This window comes from Excalfactoria chinensis, chromosome 7 (genome assembly GCF_039878825.1).
Source record: "Excalfactoria chinensis isolate bCotChi1 chromosome 7, bCotChi1.hap2, whole genome shotgun sequence".
NCBI classification, from domain to species: Eukaryota; Metazoa; Chordata; class Aves; order Galliformes; family Phasianidae; genus Excalfactoria; species Excalfactoria chinensis.
Genome location: NC_092831.1, coordinates 16,912,497 through 16,933,622, shown reverse-complemented (window position 1 = coordinate 16,933,622; position 21,126 = coordinate 16,912,497). Strand labels below are relative to the sequence as shown.

The following is a 21,126-nucleotide window of genomic DNA, read 5'->3' as shown; positions in this document are numbered from 1 at the left end:
GACCACTGTGCTGGGAAGCCTGTTCCAGTACTCAGTCACACTCTGCTGGTGATGAAAGCTTTCCTAATTCCCTTGACACAACTCCATGCCATTCGCTCAGATCCTGTTGCTGTAACCAGAGTGCAGAAAACAGCACCTGTCCTTCTGCTCCTCTGTGAAGAAGCTGTAGACCACTTTGGGGACTCCCCTCAGTCTCCTCTGTAGGCAAAGATTATAAAACAGTAGATGAAAGTGCTGCAAAAAGAGAAGCCATAGGAATCATGCAGCTAAAGGTGGTATTAGGGGAAAACACTTGAAAAACCCTGCGTAACAGTCTCGAAAAAGAGATGCTATTTCCCATGGCAGAAAGGTACATCCTGCACAGTGCAGACTATTGTGGCTTTATGGTGCAAATACAACTGCTCAAAAAATCCACAAGTCAATAATTGCTGTTTTCTGGTATTAATCATCTTTGCCCCACTACTAAGAAACACAAAAAAGTTGCCACCAGCATATCCAGAAACAAGAAGTGAAATGCAGTCACAGCATCTCTGAAATTCCATGACAATCTCTCAGCCACTCTGTAAAACAATTCACCAGTCTGAGAGAGGGTTGCACCAACTTGCTGAACAAGTTCTTTCAACAGTATTCTATACTTCCAAGCTATATATTCTTTGTAAAAACAACAACAAAAAATACTGTGACAGCATTACTAGAAGCAGGACCTTCAAAACCAGTGTAGCAAGTTGGCTTGCTTGGTTTGGATTTTAATTGTTGCAAATCTAGATTTCCCCCCTTAGTGGATCCAGTAAAGTCTTTGGTGTCTGATGCACAGCAAAAAGCCTCTATTTTCTTTTACTTACACAATGTTACTATGGAGATGAGACACATATATAAAAAAAGGTCATAATTTTGTTAATTTATGTAGATTCCCATGTAGAAGAAATAATACTGGGTAAAAATGAATAATTAAAATGTACACAATTACATGGTGAACAAGCTGTTTAGGTAACGTCAATCTCATGCTGCAGTGATATGCTGAGCTGGGAGGAAGACATCCACAACCTGCAGACACTATTCACAATGGTTTGTAATGAAATATGGATTTACTGTATTCTTTACAGTCTTTAAAAGTGTTGGTATTAGAAGAATAGGGCTGCTTTACTTAAACAACGATTCTCTGTTGAATTAATTACTATCACAAGTAAAATATTTAAATAATTTTGATTTAAAGAAATCACACTGCTCCCTAATGTTCTTCAGATCACAACAGAATTTTATGTCATACATACCATTATTGGCATATGCCAATAAGCCAGAAAAAGAAGTATATATAATACAGCCATAGGGAAAAATAAAAACATTTTTAAAAATTCTGCTGCACCATGGCCACTTTTCCCAAACATTGGTAGAATAATGTGACTTTGAGTAGTAACTCTTCTGCACTGAGCAAAAGCATTCTAATAAGTCAGAAGTGAACCATCAAGCATACAGCATTCACTATGGCAGCAACATCCACTTAATTGCTTATCATTAAGTCTATTTTCATATTTCATGCCACGATAGTGGGAAAAATTGAAGGCAGAAAACAGAACATTAGATCATGGAGCACGAGTGAAATACACTGAGGGGGAGCATTCAAGAAGAGCTTGGGCACTGCATGCAGCTTGGGTCCATTCGGAATGCAGGCACACACACACTGTATCTGGGGCTGACCACTGTTAAGCGACTGAGAACAGCTCCAATATCCCCACCCTGCAGAGAGGCATAATTAATCCTGCTGGCACCAAGTTTGATCATCTGAGATAATCTCAAGAATCACAACAGTAAAAAATGATGTGTTTCTCTCCCGCTCTGAATCCCCAGGTTATACTTCTGTTTACAAATCACCAGAAGCATGTAGGATACATCCTATTGCATCAATTTTCTGTACAAAGCAAATAGTCAAAATTACACAAGCACAACTGAGACCACACGTTCCCCTAAATTCAATCTCTCAGGCTTACATACATATTGCTTGACTTGTACAAATGCTCTGGGAACTAGCAACACTGTAAAAATTTGCACCACAGATACATACAACAATGGTTAGGTTAACAGACCTATGATAAGGGCAACTGGAGGCTATTAATATCCTTCCCTGTTTTAAATCACCAGAAACATACCACTGATAGGAAACCCCACAATACATCTTTCCAAAGTACACCAGACAAAGAACAAGCAAAAATAGTATATACAAAATCACTAGTAGATTTTGCTTGTTATTAAAAATCAACTTCTGCCACAGGAATTTAAATAAGAATGATGCAGAAGCTGAACTGAATACTTTGGTGAGCCTTACTACCAGTTTAATGCCGATAATGAAAAGTAATAAAGTGATCTAGGCATGTTGCTATAACCATGGATTTTTTTGTCCCATTAACTATTGCTAAACTCTTTGTCAGTGCCAATGGCAACTCATATTATGAATGCAAATTAAATTTTAATTTTTGTTCCGGGTAGATGTTAATTTCATGCCTGTGCTCCACGTTATATCTATGTAAGGTTTCAGAAAAGTCTGTGATGTGTTATGAAAGCATAGTAATGCAAGTGCCTACCTTTTTCAGGAACCGTACTCCATAGGTAAATATATAAAGGTAAAATGTAAATCTCCACCTGCAAAAGGTACAATAGATTAAGATACCAGCTTTACACAATTCCACAAACCATTACTTACAGCACCACCAACCCAACACGTCCTGGTCATATTAACAGAAGTAGAAGCAAGACTCTGGGCTGTTTTTCTACAGCTTTCATCATCAAACATTCTGCTCATCTGCCAGCTTTTTCCCAGCTTCCCACCTCTATGAAAATATTGTTTAGTTTCAAATCAGTAGAAAAATCTTTCAAGGATCATTAAGTTCTGAAAAGCTTTGTGAAAACTTTTAATGGAGAACAAAGGACAATTCACAGGTCTGTTGCAGGCAAGTCCACGTGGTATTAAATACCAGAAAACCTACCAAGCTTCAGGAGAACAACAGAATCGAAGACAGTGCTCATTACTTTTAAGTGGGAAAAACTGTAATCCTATTACTAAGTAGAGAATTCAAATATGAGAGAGATTTGTAAGAAATCAGGATTCGTTAATTCCACTCTGATAACACTGTTTCTTTTGAAAACTGCACTCGAATTCAATAAAATACTTCTGTAAATAATTAGAACTTATTTCAGTAAGTGACAATTCAGAACTTGTTTAAATTAAGCATCTGTTCCGTGCTTCCCAGTTCCATTGTTACTCTGTTTCAGAGGTTGTTAGTGTTATACTTGCTTCAGTGAGGATTCATTTTGAAGGCCTCTTATTTGGGAGAAAAGTCTTGCAAATTCAGAAATGATAATTTTCCATCCCACCCACGATCCAAAGTACTGCCACAGCCAAAGATCTAAGCTAAAACCCTGGACTACCTTACCAAAGAATTTCTGGAGCTTAGAAGAACTTTGAAGCCAAAAACTACCATCTGGGTTTGCCAAAGACTAGCAGCTTGCTCCAACTATTTGAGTGTTCCACAGATAATATACACATACAGTATATGATAACATGTGCTGTTGGTCTTCTTTCCTCTTTTTTTTCCCAACCCTCCCAAACAGTTCTATTTAAATATATTGCTCACGATCTACAGTATATACCTCTTTTTCCCCTCTGCTCAGATCTCATTGCAGCCCATTGATGTTGGAAAGCAGAAGGAAATAGTTATGAATAGGAATCACATCCACTGTTTCTTAGCAGTACATAACATAACTTCCAAAGCAGCAATAGCAGAACCCAGCTAACTAAGGAAAAGCACTGCAAGGTTTATATTAAAATACCTTCTGTTCCCTTCTCCCCCAGAAATATTCACTGCCCCCGTAACACAAAACAGTGGAGGACACTAGGTGAAGCACCCCACTCTGGGTGACTATTGCATCGATTAACATTTAATAGATCCTCAAAACTTCCCGAGTGAACCAGGTTTGTGTCTGGTCTATGAACCCAGCACAAGTGAGATCAAGTTTGCATACTACCTCTTAGGGTAATTCTTCAGGGTGGGCTGAAGCATTCCAAGTATAGATGTGACACACTGCAGTGAGGAATCATGGCAGAACATGCCTCTTTGATTGAAAGAATTTTTGTTTTCCAACGTGGTCTAAAAACAATATTCTAAAGCACTTGCAGGGCACAGCAACAGATCTCACAGCTCTTGTACAACACATAAGAACATACTTGATCCAGAATGAAGTTTCAAAACCTCTCAACTTTAACTTTGAGCCACTAATGACATTTTAAAGGTGCTTCAGCATGATACAGAACACTAAGACAATGGAAAAGTTGAAGAGCCTCTGGCCAATTAAGCTGGTATATCCAGTCATCCTCAATTCAGCAAAAACTATTTAAGTGTACATCTAAATAAGCACTTCAGAAACTTCAAGCATACTTCTGATGAGGTATGGTTCCCTTCACCATACTGCTGAACCGTGACCTAAAAATTTCATGGAATCATAGAATCACCAAGGTTTGAAAAGACAGAATCATCCAGTCCAACTGTCTACCTATCAACAACAGTTCTCACTAAACCATGTCCCTCAATACAATGTCTAAATGTTCCTTGAACACCTCCAGGGTTTGTGACTCCACCACCTCCCTGGTCAGTGACTAGGTCTCCCCTGAGCCTCCTCTTCTCCAGACTAAACAATCCCAGCTCTGTCAGTTGCTCCTCACAACACCTGTGCTCCAGACCTTTAGCTGCTCTACAAGGAAAAAAACTTAAAACTGACAACTTTCAACTAAATATATAGCCCTATCACACAACAAGCACACTGCAGAACACAGCGTAATCTATAGAGGTAGGGAGGTCTTGTGTCTCCCTTGTCTAGAAAGCATGCAAGCTTTCAGAGATCTGAAGAATTGCTATTCCTAATTGCCATCACAATTTCTTACACCTACTAAAGATATTTAAAATAAACAGCTTTAATAAATCCTACATTTGTTTGTGCTTGAAATGACAAACATATACATGGAAAGCCCAAACACAGAGCAGATTGGAAATACAATTAGTGCATAACTATGTCCCGCAGCATGACTTCTGCTGATTCAGAATCCAGGCAGTGGAACTCTTCTTCTATTTATGCTCCCCAGGAAATCCATACTTGGCTGTTGATAACTAATCTCATATGATGCTATGTAACAGTGTATTTGATGGCAGCAGCTTCACTGTTGCAATATTCTGCCTCACAAAATCTCTTTTAACGGTAATTTCCTGCACTTTTAAAAAGCCTGACAGATATAACTGGAGTTACAATGTTAATTAAAATAATAATAAAAGTGCTCTTGCCCTTCGTGGCATGGTACTGCTGTTGAGCTTTGCTGGAGCAATGATGTGAAAAGTAAGCACTGTGGTTAAGAAGCTATTTGAGGAAGGGGAAAGCTCATTAAGATGTTCAAAACAGCAGGTATGGTGCATTGAGAAATTTTCATTGCTTTCCTCTTCAATGTTATGGCTTAAGATTTGACTGTCATCTGATTTTCCTCTTGGCTGCAATCTGAAACAGTTATTTAATATTTAATGTTACAGTGCCACTTGAGATCAGTCCTGTCCTAAATCTGTACGCTCAAAAAACAGCTCTGAAAGTCTTAAGAGCAAAATTTAGTGGTGCAGAACAAAAAAGAACAACGACAAAACAACAACAACAACAAAAAACCAACAACACAATGATGCAGTTTTATAAATAATAGAGCATACTTATATAATTACACCAGAAAAGATGCACAATGTAATAGGTGTTCTGATAATTCCTTCTAGGTTATATAGCTTCTGTTTCACAGTTATGCAACTGCCCTGGGGCATCCAAAGGAGAACAACATGGAATAAAGCTCTGATAAGACCTCAGAGATCTGTTACCCCTGCCAAGTTCTGCCTTACTATCATCTGGAAAGCTCGTGGGAAGAGCACAGAGAAAACCGGCATCACTTCCATACCTTCTCCCTCCAACTGACAGAAATGCTTTCCACAAAAGTGACGTTCAGTGTACACAGCTAACACAAACCTTTGAGAGAACAAACGCAAGGTCCTTACACCCTGAACTTCTAGTCTCTGTTCATACTGGTAATCTAACAAGCCACTTGTGTTTCAGAACATGGCCCTTCAACTTTCCTGTGGCAATCACAACAGCCGCTTTGTCCCACACTCTTCCAGTTTTAAAGTAACAAAAATTTCCAAATTACATTTGCTTTGCAGCTAGTGATGTTGTCCAAGCTGTGATGGGCAGTGTATACACATAAGACAACTTTACTGACAGGTAACTATTATCTTAGACAAACTAACAGCAGCTATTTCCACTTTTTTTTCATGTTACTTCCCTGCAGCATAATTTCATTTGCTTCAGAGTAGTTTTTAGCAGCCCACTAAAGCAGATACTGGATCCTTACTGGTGCGGACCTTCCAAGAAATAGGTAAGATGGAAGGGTTATTTCCCCACTTTCCCAAAGAACCCACCCAGCTATACAGAGTAATTCTAATAGCACAGCATGTACTATGTCGGTGTACAGCAGCCACACACCCTTGATATTACAAGAGTCTAGATCAAACTTCTGGGGAGGGTTTGTTCCTGTTTCACATTCAGTACTTCATTTCAGCAGATAATCCTTGCTGGGTAGCAGTATTGTCATAGCTGAGACTGGAGGATTGGCCAAGTATGTAAACACTATATTCCAACCTCACACTGTCCTTCATTTTATTGTCCCATTCACATCCTGAAGTGCATTTAGTCTTCTGCATTCTCCTATTTCACTATTTTCTTGTCATGACTTGTTGCATTACTAAAACATTAGGAAAAAAAACATCACACAGTGCTCATTCTAATGAGCAAAGGCTGTTTTGCTGTTGTATTTTTAATGGATGGGGCTGTTTTGTTTTGTGTGTGTGTGTGTTTTGTTTTGTTTAAGATTTCATAAATTATCCTTCAGTATTCTGAGCTTACAGTAAAGAAGTAGGGATAGGACATTTTAATATGCTTAATGCAAATGTACTCTCATAAGAGTACAACTTAAACAGCCAGAATGCCAGTAAATTTAAAAAGCATTATCCAACCAAACTATACTTGGTAGTCTGAAACTTTTTAGATAACTAACCATATGGGATAGCATTTGAAATTTCAGACCATGGTTTCTACAGTACCTTGCACTGTTTCCTGCCTGATAGTCTCCACTTCAGCTACTTTTGAGGTCTGATCCTAGAAGCTTTATGGGAAGCAAGTTGCTCATGTTCAAGCTGCACTCTATGTTCCTTCTTACCAAGACCAGTGCTAATTCACGGGCCATTACTTGACTTCTTTTCAGGCAAACAGTACTCCTGTGTCACCTGCTGTGTCACCTGCCTTACAGTTGTGGACATAATTGGGATGTTCAGTTCATATATCACAAAAAACAAAACAAACAAACAAAAAAAACCAATAACAACAACAACCCAACAATCTGCCAAATCAATTTTTTTCCCCCATGTAAATAAAAGGAAAATCATTCCGTAAAAAGATTTTGATTGACAGCAATACAAACACAGCATTAAGCAGGCATTGTCTTGAACCAGGCCAGTTTATAGCTTTCAGCTTTTAGCAAATAAATAAATAAATAAGAAGGAGAAGGAAGAAAATGGAGAATAATATATCAAAAGCTGCCACACTGGCTTACAAACTACTTACATTTTAAGCAAATAATCAGTTCAGCTTTCTCTAAAGAGCATGAAAGTACATTATCAGACAACTTACTAATACAGAAAGCAATGTAATTAAATGCCTGTAAGGAAAAAATATTAAACATTTGGAAGCTAATTCTCCTCTATAATTACATCTCTGTGAACAGCTGCACATAGTACATGTATCTACAAAATGAAAAGTAATCAAATGCACCATAAAACTGTGTGACAACTTAAATAAGTGAGAGAAGAGAGAAGTAAAGGCTAGGGTGCCAATTCAATGACTGCTGCACATTAAACAAAAACTTACTGTGACTGTTCTTCAGAATGCATATCATTTTTACACGTTGATTGTGACTAGTGATCTGTGGAGAAGTCATGCTACTCAAACTTCTATCTAGTGAGGGAGACTGAAACAAAAAACATACCAAGTATATTTGGACAAGTGAGTCAGTGCAGTTTGTTATCTCACTTGGAAGAAAATGGTTTGCTACAAAAGACATCCCGGGGCGGGGGGGTTCCAGCTGGACCAAACTTGTGTGGATTCAAAGTAAGGCTGTCAAATAATGTTTGCTATATCTACACACACACTGAACAACAAACAGGTACAGTAGAAATGGAGTAAAGATGGTATCCTAAATTGTCTGTCTTAAAATAAAAATACAAGTAGAACTCTGGATATCTGTATTTAATGAAAAAGCAAAGACTTTCATCCATGAAAGAATGGAAAATTTATTCTGAACCCAAAAATCCCTGTCCATGAATAAATACTTGTTAGTCATGTCTCCCAAGAAGTTTGTGCAGCCTAAGCTAATATTGGACATACCTTCATACTACAAATAGATAAAAAGTCAAACAAAAGCATGCCTTTGTTGGTATAAAGAAAAAACATAAAAAGGAATATTCTGAAGAAAAGAAAATAAAATCATTAGTTTCTAAGAACAGAGAAAGCATTTAGGAGAAACAAAGTACAAAGGAAAAACTGCACAGTAATTGTTAGAATAATCATTATATGTCTCAAGACATATAGTGGAAGCAAACACCAAGCCTACAAAATTAAAGAAATGAAAAGAGGAGAATATTGTAAATGGGAAGGAGGAAGAGAAGTGTTCTTCTCTTCCATGACTATTGTACTTTTAAAGGAAATATCGCAGGCTTAATAACAAACTGATGACCACCATTACAGACTTGAGAAATGAACGCAACCTTCATTTAATAGATAAGAACCATCTTACAGTATTTGCTGCTCCACTTCAGCAATAATGGTTGTGTTACTGAAAATTACTTTTCAGGGAAATAAAAAGCCCTTGAAGTCTGGTAGTAATAAAATATTTTAACATCCAATCTATATTCTAACTAACAAGTAAAAACACAACAACAACAAAAAAACAACCAACCAACAAATCAGAGCTGACAGTAATTTAGGAGGGGAAATCGGTACCGAAAACTACCATTCAGAAGAGATAAATATTTCAGACAAGCACACTGACACGATGAAGAAAAAAACCCAAAGTTTCAAATGGATCAAGAGAGACAAACTGGGAAAAGTCCTGGTGCTGAATTCACAGATCCTTTGCAAATCTTCAAGAGTCAGTTTTTAAACCCTGTGAATCCTATCTGCAGGTGGGAAAATAAAAAGCAACAGATTCAGTCTTGAAATCTGTAGTATCCCAGACTGGGCACTTGTTCAGCCTTGATCCCTGTTCAGAAAAATCCCAGGTGTACACGTTCTTTCACTTCTGTGATACCATCTGAGAGACTTGACAACTTATTTTTAAAATTGAGGCTAACTGAAGAGTCGGCCTTGTGCATCATCAAGGGCTGCACATTCAAGGCAGATGGAACATATGAAACAAGCAGGTACTGCTGCCTATGCAGTTTTCCCCTAGTTGGCTTTATCCACTACATTTAAGCTGTGATTTTGAACAAGAACATACATTAACTAGAATTTATGGAGGAGTTATCTAATTTCCATAACATAAAATAATGATGAACACATACAAACCACGAGAGAAAGGAAGTCTATTTAATTTATTATAACCTTGGTTAATGTGCAGTGGTAATGTTAAGTGATGGCATCTTTTTTGCAGGGCTAGAATCTGGGTTAATTTAAAAATATTAATTACATTAAAAACTGTGTCACAGAAGGCAGTAAGAGCAGGGAATTCAAAGTTTTAAGTAATCCAATTCGAGGGAAGAGGGGAATTCCATAAGATGCAAAATGAAAAGTGCTTACAGCAAAGTCTAAAAATACAGTGAGCATCATCTGAAGTCACAGCATGGGCATATTTGCCTGCTTTCTCCAGCAGAACAGCAAAGAAAGAGATGATTCCTGACACCCTACCAATATCTGTGCAAAGAGATGTCCTAAGACTCAACTTACAAAGGCAAAATAAAGATCATAAATGAGATTCACATATGAGCATGGCAGAGCAGGAAAGAAATCATCAGCAAAACTGCCAACATGGTCCAATTATAGGGTGTGCTTCATATGAGTTCTGAAATAACTGGAACCTCTGAAGCAGCAGACTAAGGAGCAACAAGAAGCCTATCCCTACCTCACCTTTCACACAACAGTTCAGCTTTCTATCCTGTAGTGGGACAGAAGGGCAGCAAAAGCAGACTTGCAATTTTTCTATTGAAAAATTAAGAAATATGGATAGGGAGGCTAGACAGAGGGTGTAAACATATCTATAGGAGCAGCTGTTCAACAGAAAAGCATTAATTCTCTTAGCCACTGTTAGTTAATCTAAGCACTTTGGAGATAACAGCATTGGTAGTACTCACAGGATGCCCTGTGCCCATGGCATGCCTTGCCTTGCTCCACCACACTGTATTTTCCCATCTGGCCACACCGGAAGGAGCTGTGTGGATGAAGAAATGCAGCAAAGCCTCCTCCTCACCCCCAACTCATTTGCTGCACCAAAACCTAAGCATTCCCATCTGATGCCTCCACATCTTCCATTTTGCGCTCAGGGGCATATATAACCCCCTCTACCACAAGAAATGGCTCTCCAGAATGTTTATATTAGTACCTCATGACCCACATGAGGAAAATCTGACTGAGAAGCATGCTCTCTTTTTATGCAGGGTGACACAGCTGTGTAGCTAGCTGCCTGCTGCAGCACAAAGCAAGGACAGGGTGAGTACCAGGCCAGGAGGGCCCTTTACAGTTGATGGGAGCAGCAACAGCAGCCTGTGCTGCTAAATGGCAGCCTGATGCAGCCTGGGCAACTACTCTACAATCCACTGAGAGACAGAAGCATCACAAAAGAACACAACAAGTTCATTAAGAAAATACATAATTCAGCTACTCCTGCCAGTCTGACCAGCAAAGAAGTGTGAACAGTCAAAAGCCTGATAATACAGATGCTCCCAGAGGCAAAGCTGGAGGTATACTCATTGCAAATCACACTCTAACTGCAGGGTGTGATACCCAGCCCACCCCAGACATCTGGAAGCACCAGTGCCAAGCAAGCTGCGTGCTATAGAGGAGGCACAGACATAATATAATATTCAGTCCTGATTCATCAGGCAGCATTACAGGAAAACTAGAATTGCTCTCAGCAGCTGCACTGTGCGCTCATGATTTTAAAATCAGGATAGCTTATTTTGCCAGCCAATAACTTAAACCCAATATAAGGCCCCATATATGGGAATATGTGGCAATAATGTGGTAGCAGGGGGCTGCAGGAGTGGCCTCTGCAAGCAGCACTCTGTAGTTGCCCCTTGTCAGATCAGAGACAGCTCCAGCTGCTCCAGAGGGACCCACTGGTGCCAAAAGCGAGCTATGAGCAATTCTGGGAAAGTAGATTTAAGAAAGGGAAAAAACAATGCACAACAGCAACCAGGAGGGAGAAAATGCAAGAGAAGCAGCCCTGCAGCCACCAAGGTCAGTGCTTCTGCACTGACAGAGGGCAGGAGGTACCCCAGGTACTGTGTGCCCCTCCAGGATCCTCACACCATACAGAGCAAATCCCATCATGCAGACGTAAATCTTACAAACAAAATAGCACTAATTTACAAGCTTACAACAGACCACAATTGCTTTACTTCTCTCTATACTGTAGTAGCTTCTTGCTAGATGACTTCTATTTGACCCTCCTTTTTGAGAATTGTGACTCATTTCAACATCCCTGCTACCTGCAGATATTGCAAACCTCCTGCACTTGCTGAAGGTCATGTCTTCCTTGTTTCAGAACAACTTTACAGACTCCAGCTCCCTCCACATCCCACAGAAGGCCTGCGTGTTCCCTCACCTATCTGCCTCAAACCCAACTCTACCAGGACCTCAACTCATACTCCCTGTTATGGTTTTCAACTCAGACACCATTTGTTTTCAAGGCTCTTCTCTACCTTACCTCCACACTCTGGTTTTAGCAAGTCTGATGCTCTGCAATTAAAAATAATGTTCTTCACAACTGTTTTCTATGCAAGCTATTTATTTATCAGCACAATACTTTATTGTCTTGTTGCTGAAGTAAACAAAACAATCTCTAATTACAAATTACTGCTGAATTATTGCCTTAGGAGAGCAATGAAAGAGAAAAACGAAATCCTGATTAATTATTCAGAGTGTGAAAAATTGTTTTCAGTACTCAATTTTGAATAGCTTTCTTTTTCATTACCTATCCCCTGGTTCTTATACTATGCAATAGCCTGTCGACATTTTTCTCTTTATTCTCTTTATACAAATAATCATTTCCATACACTTTTATCTTTTACTAAGGCAACCCTTGCTCTTCTTCCACCGTCTCTGATCTACAGCATAATCCTTTTAGCAGCTATATAGTTGATGTCCCGCAATTTGTATCAGCAAAGCACCGTACTTTCATGTTACTTCTAATGAAAATTTTAAGTAAAAAAAAAAAATGGCAATGGAACAATTCGTTCCACTTGAACCAGTCTAGCAGTACAGATGGGGAACGGTGACAAGCAACCTCTCCCAATAGGCTTCACAAGCAACAATTATATTCCTTTCAAAGACAGCTTTTCTGGAGTTATAACAGAGTTAGCCTTTGCTGCTAACACCAACACTACATTCACATCATCTGACGTATGAATCCTTTCACAGACATTTCACAGAGTTGAAGGTTGCAGGAGACCAACCAGGTTGGACTGCCTTATATACACAGTGCTCTGGGCTGGAACACTAGGTAGCACATGCCCAGGATTTCTTTTATATTCACAGGAAATATAGCTCCAAAACACTGGGAAGATGTATGTTTTTTTTGGGTTTTTTTTGTCCCCCCTACTTCTCCCCCATCATAGTTTCTCAACTACAGAGACTGATGGACACATCTTGCCAGAATGGTGCTTTTTTAGCCTAACACCAAGCGTGTGCTTCATGCCCTATGGCACAATGTGGACACACTAGCTCTGTCTGGACAACAAGATTATCACAGCTGGAAGAGTCGGATTTGGCATGTTCTGTATACCTATCATCTGTCTAGAGTAAAGCCTGGAGTGAATTGTCTTTTCAATAAATCATCCTTTCAGTAGCGCTTGCATTGTCTTTTGGCAAGGGATAGCAGGCAGAAGCAAAGCAGTGAAAGTATACCCTGAATAAGGGTGAAAAACAGCAACAACCACCAGAGCTGAGATTTTCAAGCTGCTATTTTTAGAAAGACAGTTAACATCAGAAAAAACAAAAAACATAACACTAGTAAGAGAACACTGTGAGACCATAACACCAAGAATACTTGTTTTTTAATTAATTCCTCTCCCTCTTGCATTTCCAAATTAGAAATCACACAGCACATTTCTTTACTTTCTTCTAACAGTTTAAAGAGTTACAAGTTCCTGCTTTAAGGGCATTTTATAGCTGTTTAAGAGCCACCAATTCACCTTTATCAGCAGTTTAATGCCATACAGCTATCAGGAGTCCCCAACATGAAGTTCCCATATATTTTAATGGAAAGATATCCATTAATGGAAAGTTACTTAATTATATGATTTTCAGTAAAAGATGAATAAATAAATAAATAAATAAATAAATAAAGACAATTGGGAAACCCCATTAAAGTGGTCTTTATTTGTAAAGGCTGTCAAACTCAACCTTTTAAAGGCCCAGTTCCTTCCCATATTGGGCATGCACTTTGTATTCACACTTAGAAGGCAGAGCAAAAGCAACAAACCCCACAGGAGCAGCTCTGCTTTCCAGACATCCCTTGCTCTCCTTTACAGCTGTGAAACACTGGTCAGCTCTCTGCTGCAAGCAACACCAAAGCAGCTGAAAATGTGTGTTGACAATTCAGAAGTAAATGGACTCACAGTACCATTTACCAGATATTTCTGCTTGCACCTCAAAGATCACTGAATTCAGCAGTGTTTTGTAGCTGAATTAAGTGGGCCTGAGGCCACTCAAAATAGAGAGCTACAAGCTTTTTGATGCCTATTTATTTTCTAGTGCTTTCTTGCAACATACAAAGCACAGACTGATGAATTCTTTTATGTGCTTTGTTAAGATTTTTACCAGCACTGTTCAGAATTCCAACAACCAGCAGCTGTCTCAATTTTAATTCACATAGTTATTTTTCTTGTACAATTCTGCAGAACAGTTATTCTGCTGCTGAAGAAAAAAGGCAAGGAGAAGTTGTAAAACGCCCATAAAATTTCCACAAAAGCATGCACAAGTAGAAAAAAATCTATATACATGCACATGTATACAAGTAGATATATACAGCAATCTTCCCCAAAGCAGCATTCTTAAACACTGCTTCACTTCCTTAAGAAAAAAATATGTTCTGTCTAGATTTCACTCCCCAGTATGCAAATTCCTTGTTTTCACACACAAACTGCTGCAGAAACTCAAAAAAACACTCTTGTCCACATATATCTGTCAGCTACTCCTTGGAAACCATGAAAATCTCTCTCACCAGCTTACTTCTACCTACATAGGTGAAAGACAGACAAGCCTTGTATCTGATGGTAACTTAGGGCATCACAGATATTTTTTGCCTTTGCTCTGGACATGGAAGGGGAGCAGGATGCTTGTTTGTTCAATACTTTTTACCCTTTGAGAACAGAAGTACCTGTGTTCCCATAGCATGAAGCAGCAGCACAGTGCACTGAAGCAGCAAAGAACCTGGAAGTCATTTGGAATCATCACTGCACTGTCTTTCCATATGTACTATCAAAGATATCCTTGTGCCCTGCATTCTGTCTGGCGGACAGTAAAACCATCATTCAAGGCCTTCCAGGCATTACATCCTCTCAAATAGACCCCAGCACACCCTGAAGCCCCCTTTCCACTAGCTTATTTCATACCCTGAATTCTCATCCTGCTATATTCAGATATAACTTTTCCCCTTAAGATATTTCTGGGAATTTGTTTTCCATTAATGGCTAGACACTTAAAAATATATATATATTTATTTCTGTGCTACAAATATGTTCCAGTAGAGTCCTTTCAGCATGTGGTCCAATTTATGTCATTATCTGTAGAGACTGACAGCCCTATGTAGAAACAATTGTTAGTCTTGTACAGTAGTGCAGATATTCAACATGAATAACAAAGAAATCACACAAGCTTCAGAAAAGCTAGCTCATTGTGTGCGTTCTCACATGCTGCACACCTTAAGAGCAGAACACGAGGACCATCCCCTGCTCTTCAGGAGAAAGCTTGTTTTCCCTTTGTTTTTGGCTGCACCCTGGGCACAGAATGCAGACATTCACAGCAGTAAAGAAGTCAGCTGTGCACACAGTTAACCAATTTTTCTTCTCCTTTATGCTCCTCAGATCTTTAATGTGAAGAAAGGAGAAAAACTGCCTGTATTCCCACAAAAGTTATGCATGACATACCCCTGCAGCTAGTACCTGAGCATTACAAACAGATGGTGTATGACTTTCCAGTGACTACAAACACTGCACTACTAACTCAAAGTTTCATTTCAGAATCATCAAATCCTTGAGAAACAACTCAACTTGCTAATAAAATAAACCTCTGCCAGTGAAGAGGTTTATTTCATTAGCAAGTTGAGTTTACTTCTTACATTTACTTCTATACTGGATAATGAATCATCACCTGGTGATACCAACAGCTTTATTTTTCATATACATACTTAGAACCATAACATCTGAAATCTGAAGCAAGTACATGATGCCATTTGAAGCCTCACTATCAGCGGATCCCACAGCTCCAATCATTGAATGGCACTTCCTCTTTCAGATGGAGACACAAAACCCTCAGAGGTGACCGGTGGTAAGGATCCCTCAAAAGTAATTTATTTTCATTATAAGACTGTTGCACAGGCAGTGCCTATAAACAGTAATGAAGTCCCCTTTTTTATTTAATTTCAATCTGCTTATTCCTAAGATATGTAACAAAGACTAGCAGGAAAGGATCTATTCAATTGTTTGGAGAAAAAAAAATGTTGACTTTGGAATTGCTCAGCACTGTTTAGAACCAGAATTTAAATACTTCAGAGGGTGTGGGAAGGAAGGGATAGAGAAACTGAGAAATAGCTGGTCAAAGAAACAGAGAATAAGTTACTGTTTCAGTGTTCTGGGTCCTGGCTCTCGGGTGTCATTCATGACAACTCAAGTGTGTTTTCACTCTTAGCCTATGTCCTACTGAATCTCTTCTGCCTTTCATGGTAACCAAGAAATCCATTAAGAAAGAAAGATAAGGCAGTCAGAAATGGTATACAGTCTCTCCTGAACAACTGCCTTCTCCTCCACAATACAGAAAAGCAATTCTGGGCCCAAGAACACTTTCACTAGCTGTAAATTGAAATGACTCTATATAATAGAGTCGGAGTTGTTCTTAAGCAGCTTCACATCTACTGTGGGTTCTGTCACTTCTATTCCCAAGTCACAGCCAATAAAGTCCGTTGCCAGAAAAACTGCTGTCTTTTCTAGAAGGACAACAGAAGCTTCACAGCTGAAGGTGTGGGTGGGGATCACTGTTGCTTTGCTCACACTGTGCCCACAGATTACTCAAGGGGAGGTTTCATGCTCTGGCAGGCTACTAACCACCCTTCGGCACTATGTTACTGGAGGATTAGAGCACTACTGTTCCCACGGCTGCCACAGGAACACGTGCTTCTTACAGCTCACAGCTCCAAGATGCCACCCACACAAGGATTCTTCAGACAAAAAAAAAAAAAAAAAAAAAAAAAAAGGGTATCCCTGATTTTCCACTGCTGTGTGGACTGACTGCTGACGACTCTGTCCAGTGTGCGTGACAGCTGGTGACACATGGCACTACTACAAAATGCTCACAGGGAAACTATCCTCTAGCCAGGTAACAGCTTGCTCTCACAGTAGCACATACACATACTAAATGAAACTGGCACTTAATTATTCCTACATAAGTTAAGGCACTCATTAGAGCTTGATCTCATAACTTAATTTGCATTCCCAGCTCTTATCAACACACTTTTTCCATAACATATGCCACAAAGGAGCAAGTTCAGGACTGGTAACTTTCCTAGGCTTTACACAAGATTCAGCCAGTGATAAGTGTTTCTCACATATGATTTCTGCATGCAGTTTTCTGTGTCAGACCCAGCCAGGAAAGCTCACCACTACTGCTCTCCTGCTCTCAGAAAAGTCAGGTTAGTTCAGCCCTCTAAGTCAGCCCAAATACACTGTCACTCAGGCAAGAGTGAATCTTTGACCCAAGTCACAGAAGCAGCCAAATAAACTCCCTAGATATGCAAGACCTATCAGTGATAGATTTATGTTTTGGTTTTTTTATTCCAGATTCCACAAACTCTCCTGCAAGTTACACAAGGCAAGTGTATACATTTACAGATACCATCATTGAAGAAAAAGGTTAACCTTCAGTGATCTCAAAAGTTATCTACTCTAAGACCATCAGCTGTTGGGTAACACATTCACTATATTTACCCATAATCTCACTCTGCCTGGTTTTTCTTTGGCTAAGTAGGGCAGCTTTTAACTGTAAATATCACAGAAAGGAATTAAGAGTTCTGACAGTTATGTTCATCTGTTCATTAAAGAACTATCATCTTTAGACTTTTTTTTTTTTCTTTTCAAATACAAAAATGACACTCTCTCAGCTAGAGAGACAATGTGCTACAACAATAGCACTTCTAATTTATCTCCTGATCAGTCCTTAGTTGAAAAACAATAACATTTGCTACTAAAATAACATTTCATCTGTGACTTGGCTTTAGAAAAAAATGCCTAAACATATATTCAGGATCATGTTATGAACTTTCCTGTACATCTCTACAGGAAAGTAAAGTTTAAGTAAAACACTTCAGAAAGCCACGTGAGAGAGGAATACAAAAAGATATAACAGCACACTTCACAAGGAAAGAACATACAAAATCACTGCAGACTAGCCTATCCATAAATATATGCTGCAACACATATTTTTATGATTTCTTTACGTGCAATTTTTTAATGAAATCACAAAATCATAAAATTGTTTGAGTTGGTACAGACGCCTAAAGGTCACCTAGTCGAACTCCAATGCAACAAACAGGGACACCACAGCAAGATCATGGTGCTCAGAGCCTGGTTCAGCCTGACTTTGAATGTTTCTAAGGATATGGCATACATCATCTCCTCTGGGCAATCTGTTCCTGTGCCTCACCAGCTGTATTGTGAAAAAATGTCCTTCCTTATATTCAATATAAATCTCCTATCTTTTTGTTTGAAACTGCTTTCCCTAGCCCTATTACAAGAGACCCTGCTGAAGAGTCTTTCCCCTTCTTTCTTATAGACTCCCTTTAATTACTGAAAGGCTAAAATTATTTGGAATCAAAACCAGTTGGGAAAAAATATATTAAAACTAACTAGGATTCACTTTCTAATTTATACAGGCTTCTTTTGTTGCTGATGACATTCCTACCTAAAACTTCTTTCCCAGCTGGCAAAAAACATAACCAGCTTTCAGCCAGCTACAACTCATCTTCTTGACCAACAGGGTGTGATAAGGCTGATGTTTTTTTATGGCAATATTTGCCAAGTGTCTTGATTTGGAGCATATAAAACTTGCCTTAAATGTGTGACTTTCCACATCAAAGGAGCGACATTATACCAGTGCTGGAGGGCTGAGCCTTATAATTAAACAATGCTTTCAAATAAACTCGTATTCTTTGGGTATTGTTGCAAGTTCAATGTCTATCAGTTCTCCTTTAAGAAAAACATGTAAATGTATTAAGTAGATTTAGGTTTTTGTGCTCTTTCCACGTAGATTAAGCATTACTATTCTAAATCCAGCTAGCATAAAAATATGTCTCAGATACTAGAAGAAACAATGGTGTCTAACAAGAATAAGAAATCTGTGTAGATAAGCAGTTTGAAGAGCAATTGGATTCTGAGAAATAATCCTTAGAAGCAAATGCTTGAAGGTAAAAAAAATAACTTCCTCAAGAAACTGTAAGAACCTTTAGCTACCAATGAGTAAGCATACTCAAGAAAATGTGCTAGTAAAAGTGACCACTGCAGAATGAGAAAGGCAAGGAAAATGGTTTAAGTGCTCCTTTTCTCCTCCTTTTCTGATCTCTGTCAAGCTATATAGCTAAAGACTGTGCTATAATGACAGTTTCCTTACATGCTCTCACAGAACTTCGTAAGAGTACTGGGCTTCTCCTGGTTGCGTCTTTGTCGAAACCAACGCTGAATGCTGCGTACATCCCAGTCCAGCTGCTTGGAGAGGCCCTCCAGCCTCTTTTCATCCGGATGCTATACAACAGAGATGGATAAAAATTATTTATTTTCCCAATTACATTAAGTTTAAAACTGATTTAACTTCTTTCCAATGACTTAGAGGCTGTCTGTCAGACATATGGGTACAAAGAAATAAAATGCCTATGACAGAAATCTCTGCCGGCACATCCACATCAAAATATGCTTACAATAACTATTATTAATATAGAAGGCTGACATATGCTGTAATGTTGCATGTGGGTTCTTACTAAAGAAATTTACAGAAGGTAGCAGAATGAAAACTTGCATGAGACTTGGAAACAGTGATAAGCAGGAATAACATGACATATACTTTTGAAGCAGTATGGATAACAGACACTCCCTTGCCTTCCATATGCCTTGTCTGTTCCATCTTCTGTTCTGTTGATGGTTATAGGAGTGAAGATTGTTTGACTGACATGGAAAGCAGAGGACATAACCCATGTTTTTTGCAAGGCAATGTTAAAAAATGAGGTTATTAAACAAAGTGACAACTTCAAATGGAATATCACCTTGGAAACAGGGGGAGAGTTTTTTTTTTTTTTTTTTTTTTTTTTTTTTTCCCTGTAAAACTAGCTACAGAGTTATTCTCCACAGTAGCAAACATGAAACTTGACTTCCATTTGAATGGTTATGGCTCTGCAAACCAGGGCAGAAGCAAGACAAACAAAGCAGGTCTGTCCTTGACTACTCTACAGAGTAGCATGGGACATGTTTCAGTTTTCTAGCTTTTCCCTCCGGGTTCAAAAGACACAAATCACAACGCAAACAGCAACGAGACCAGAAAACCACCAGCGCCCTGCACTCAAGCAGTTGTCCTAGAAGGATTAGCTTAAAAATTTCAGAGAAAACACAGCAAGACATCTCATCATCTGTTATTTATTCAAATATTTTTTTTTTTTAAGTGGGAATTTTTAAAAGGAAAAAAAAAGGGAGGAAGCAAAATAAAAAAGTAGGTGGCTATAAGGTACCTATTAAGTATTTCTATAACTTTTTTTTTTATTAAAAGCTCACAAGGAGATGCTCAACTGCTCAAGCTAGCATACCAAAACCTCAGTGTTTGCATGTTCTGATTTCAGCTGTGAAAATGCAGCACAGCACTTAGCAGTTAGTTTCATTTCATTCAGATACATTTTACAGCACCATATCCTACTTTATTACATACATACTGTACCTTTGTAATGGCCGTGAAAACTTTTTCCAGGATAGCATTAGGTTGAGCTTTCTGTGGTCCATTGGCTTGGACTTTAAGGCCTAAGGCACAAGGTTTAGCAATGAACCTACAAGAAACAGAAGAGTAAAATTAGAAGGTAAGTGAAACCCTTTGATTATTTACTTCATTACTGTTATCAATAAGTGATATGTGATAAATGCTCAAGTATTATAAACCTGCCAAAAAACCCCAAACCAACTGTTGGCCTAATTGCTTAAAAGCAACCTCATGCAAGTGATTGAATGACAAAGTAAGTCACAGCACTTTGAAAGATGAAGTGAACTCCACTACAGAGTACATCATGGAGGATTTTCTTTCATGTTGGGGAAAACAAAAAAGCACACACACACACACACACAAAAAAAAAATAAAAAAAAAAGCAGGAGAGGAATGCCGCCCAGACAAGCACCACTATGAAAAGAGCAGGAGGGCAGCTTGCAGAAACAAGGAGAATGTAGTATTCTCCAAACAGGACCTTTTTCACAGATTAGTTTCCAGAGAGGCAATTGCCTCTCGACCTGTTTTACACATAGGAAGTTCAAACAAATTTCTTAGAGGCAATAAGTA

At 38.8% G+C, this 21,126-nt stretch overlaps 1 protein-coding gene across 4 annotated transcripts in view; it reads right to left on the bottom strand.

Moving 5' to 3' along the window:
* CERS6 (ceramide synthase 6) overlaps positions 1 to 21,126 on the bottom strand; it is an 87,110-nt gene that overhangs the window by 38,111 nt on the left and 27,873 nt on the right. For all 4 annotated transcript variants that reach the window (XM_072341555.1, XM_072341554.1, XM_072341552.1 and 1 more), the window contains 3 exons: positions 20,521 to 20,626; positions 19,213 to 19,343; positions 2,577 to 2,634 (listed from right to left, as the gene is read on the bottom strand). In XM_072341555.1, coding sequence (XP_072197656.1) covers positions 2,577 to 2,634; positions 19,213 to 19,343; positions 20,521 to 20,626 — 295 coding nt within the window. The remainder of the gene's footprint in view (positions 1 to 2,576; positions 2,635 to 19,212; positions 19,344 to 20,520; positions 20,627 to 21,126) is intronic.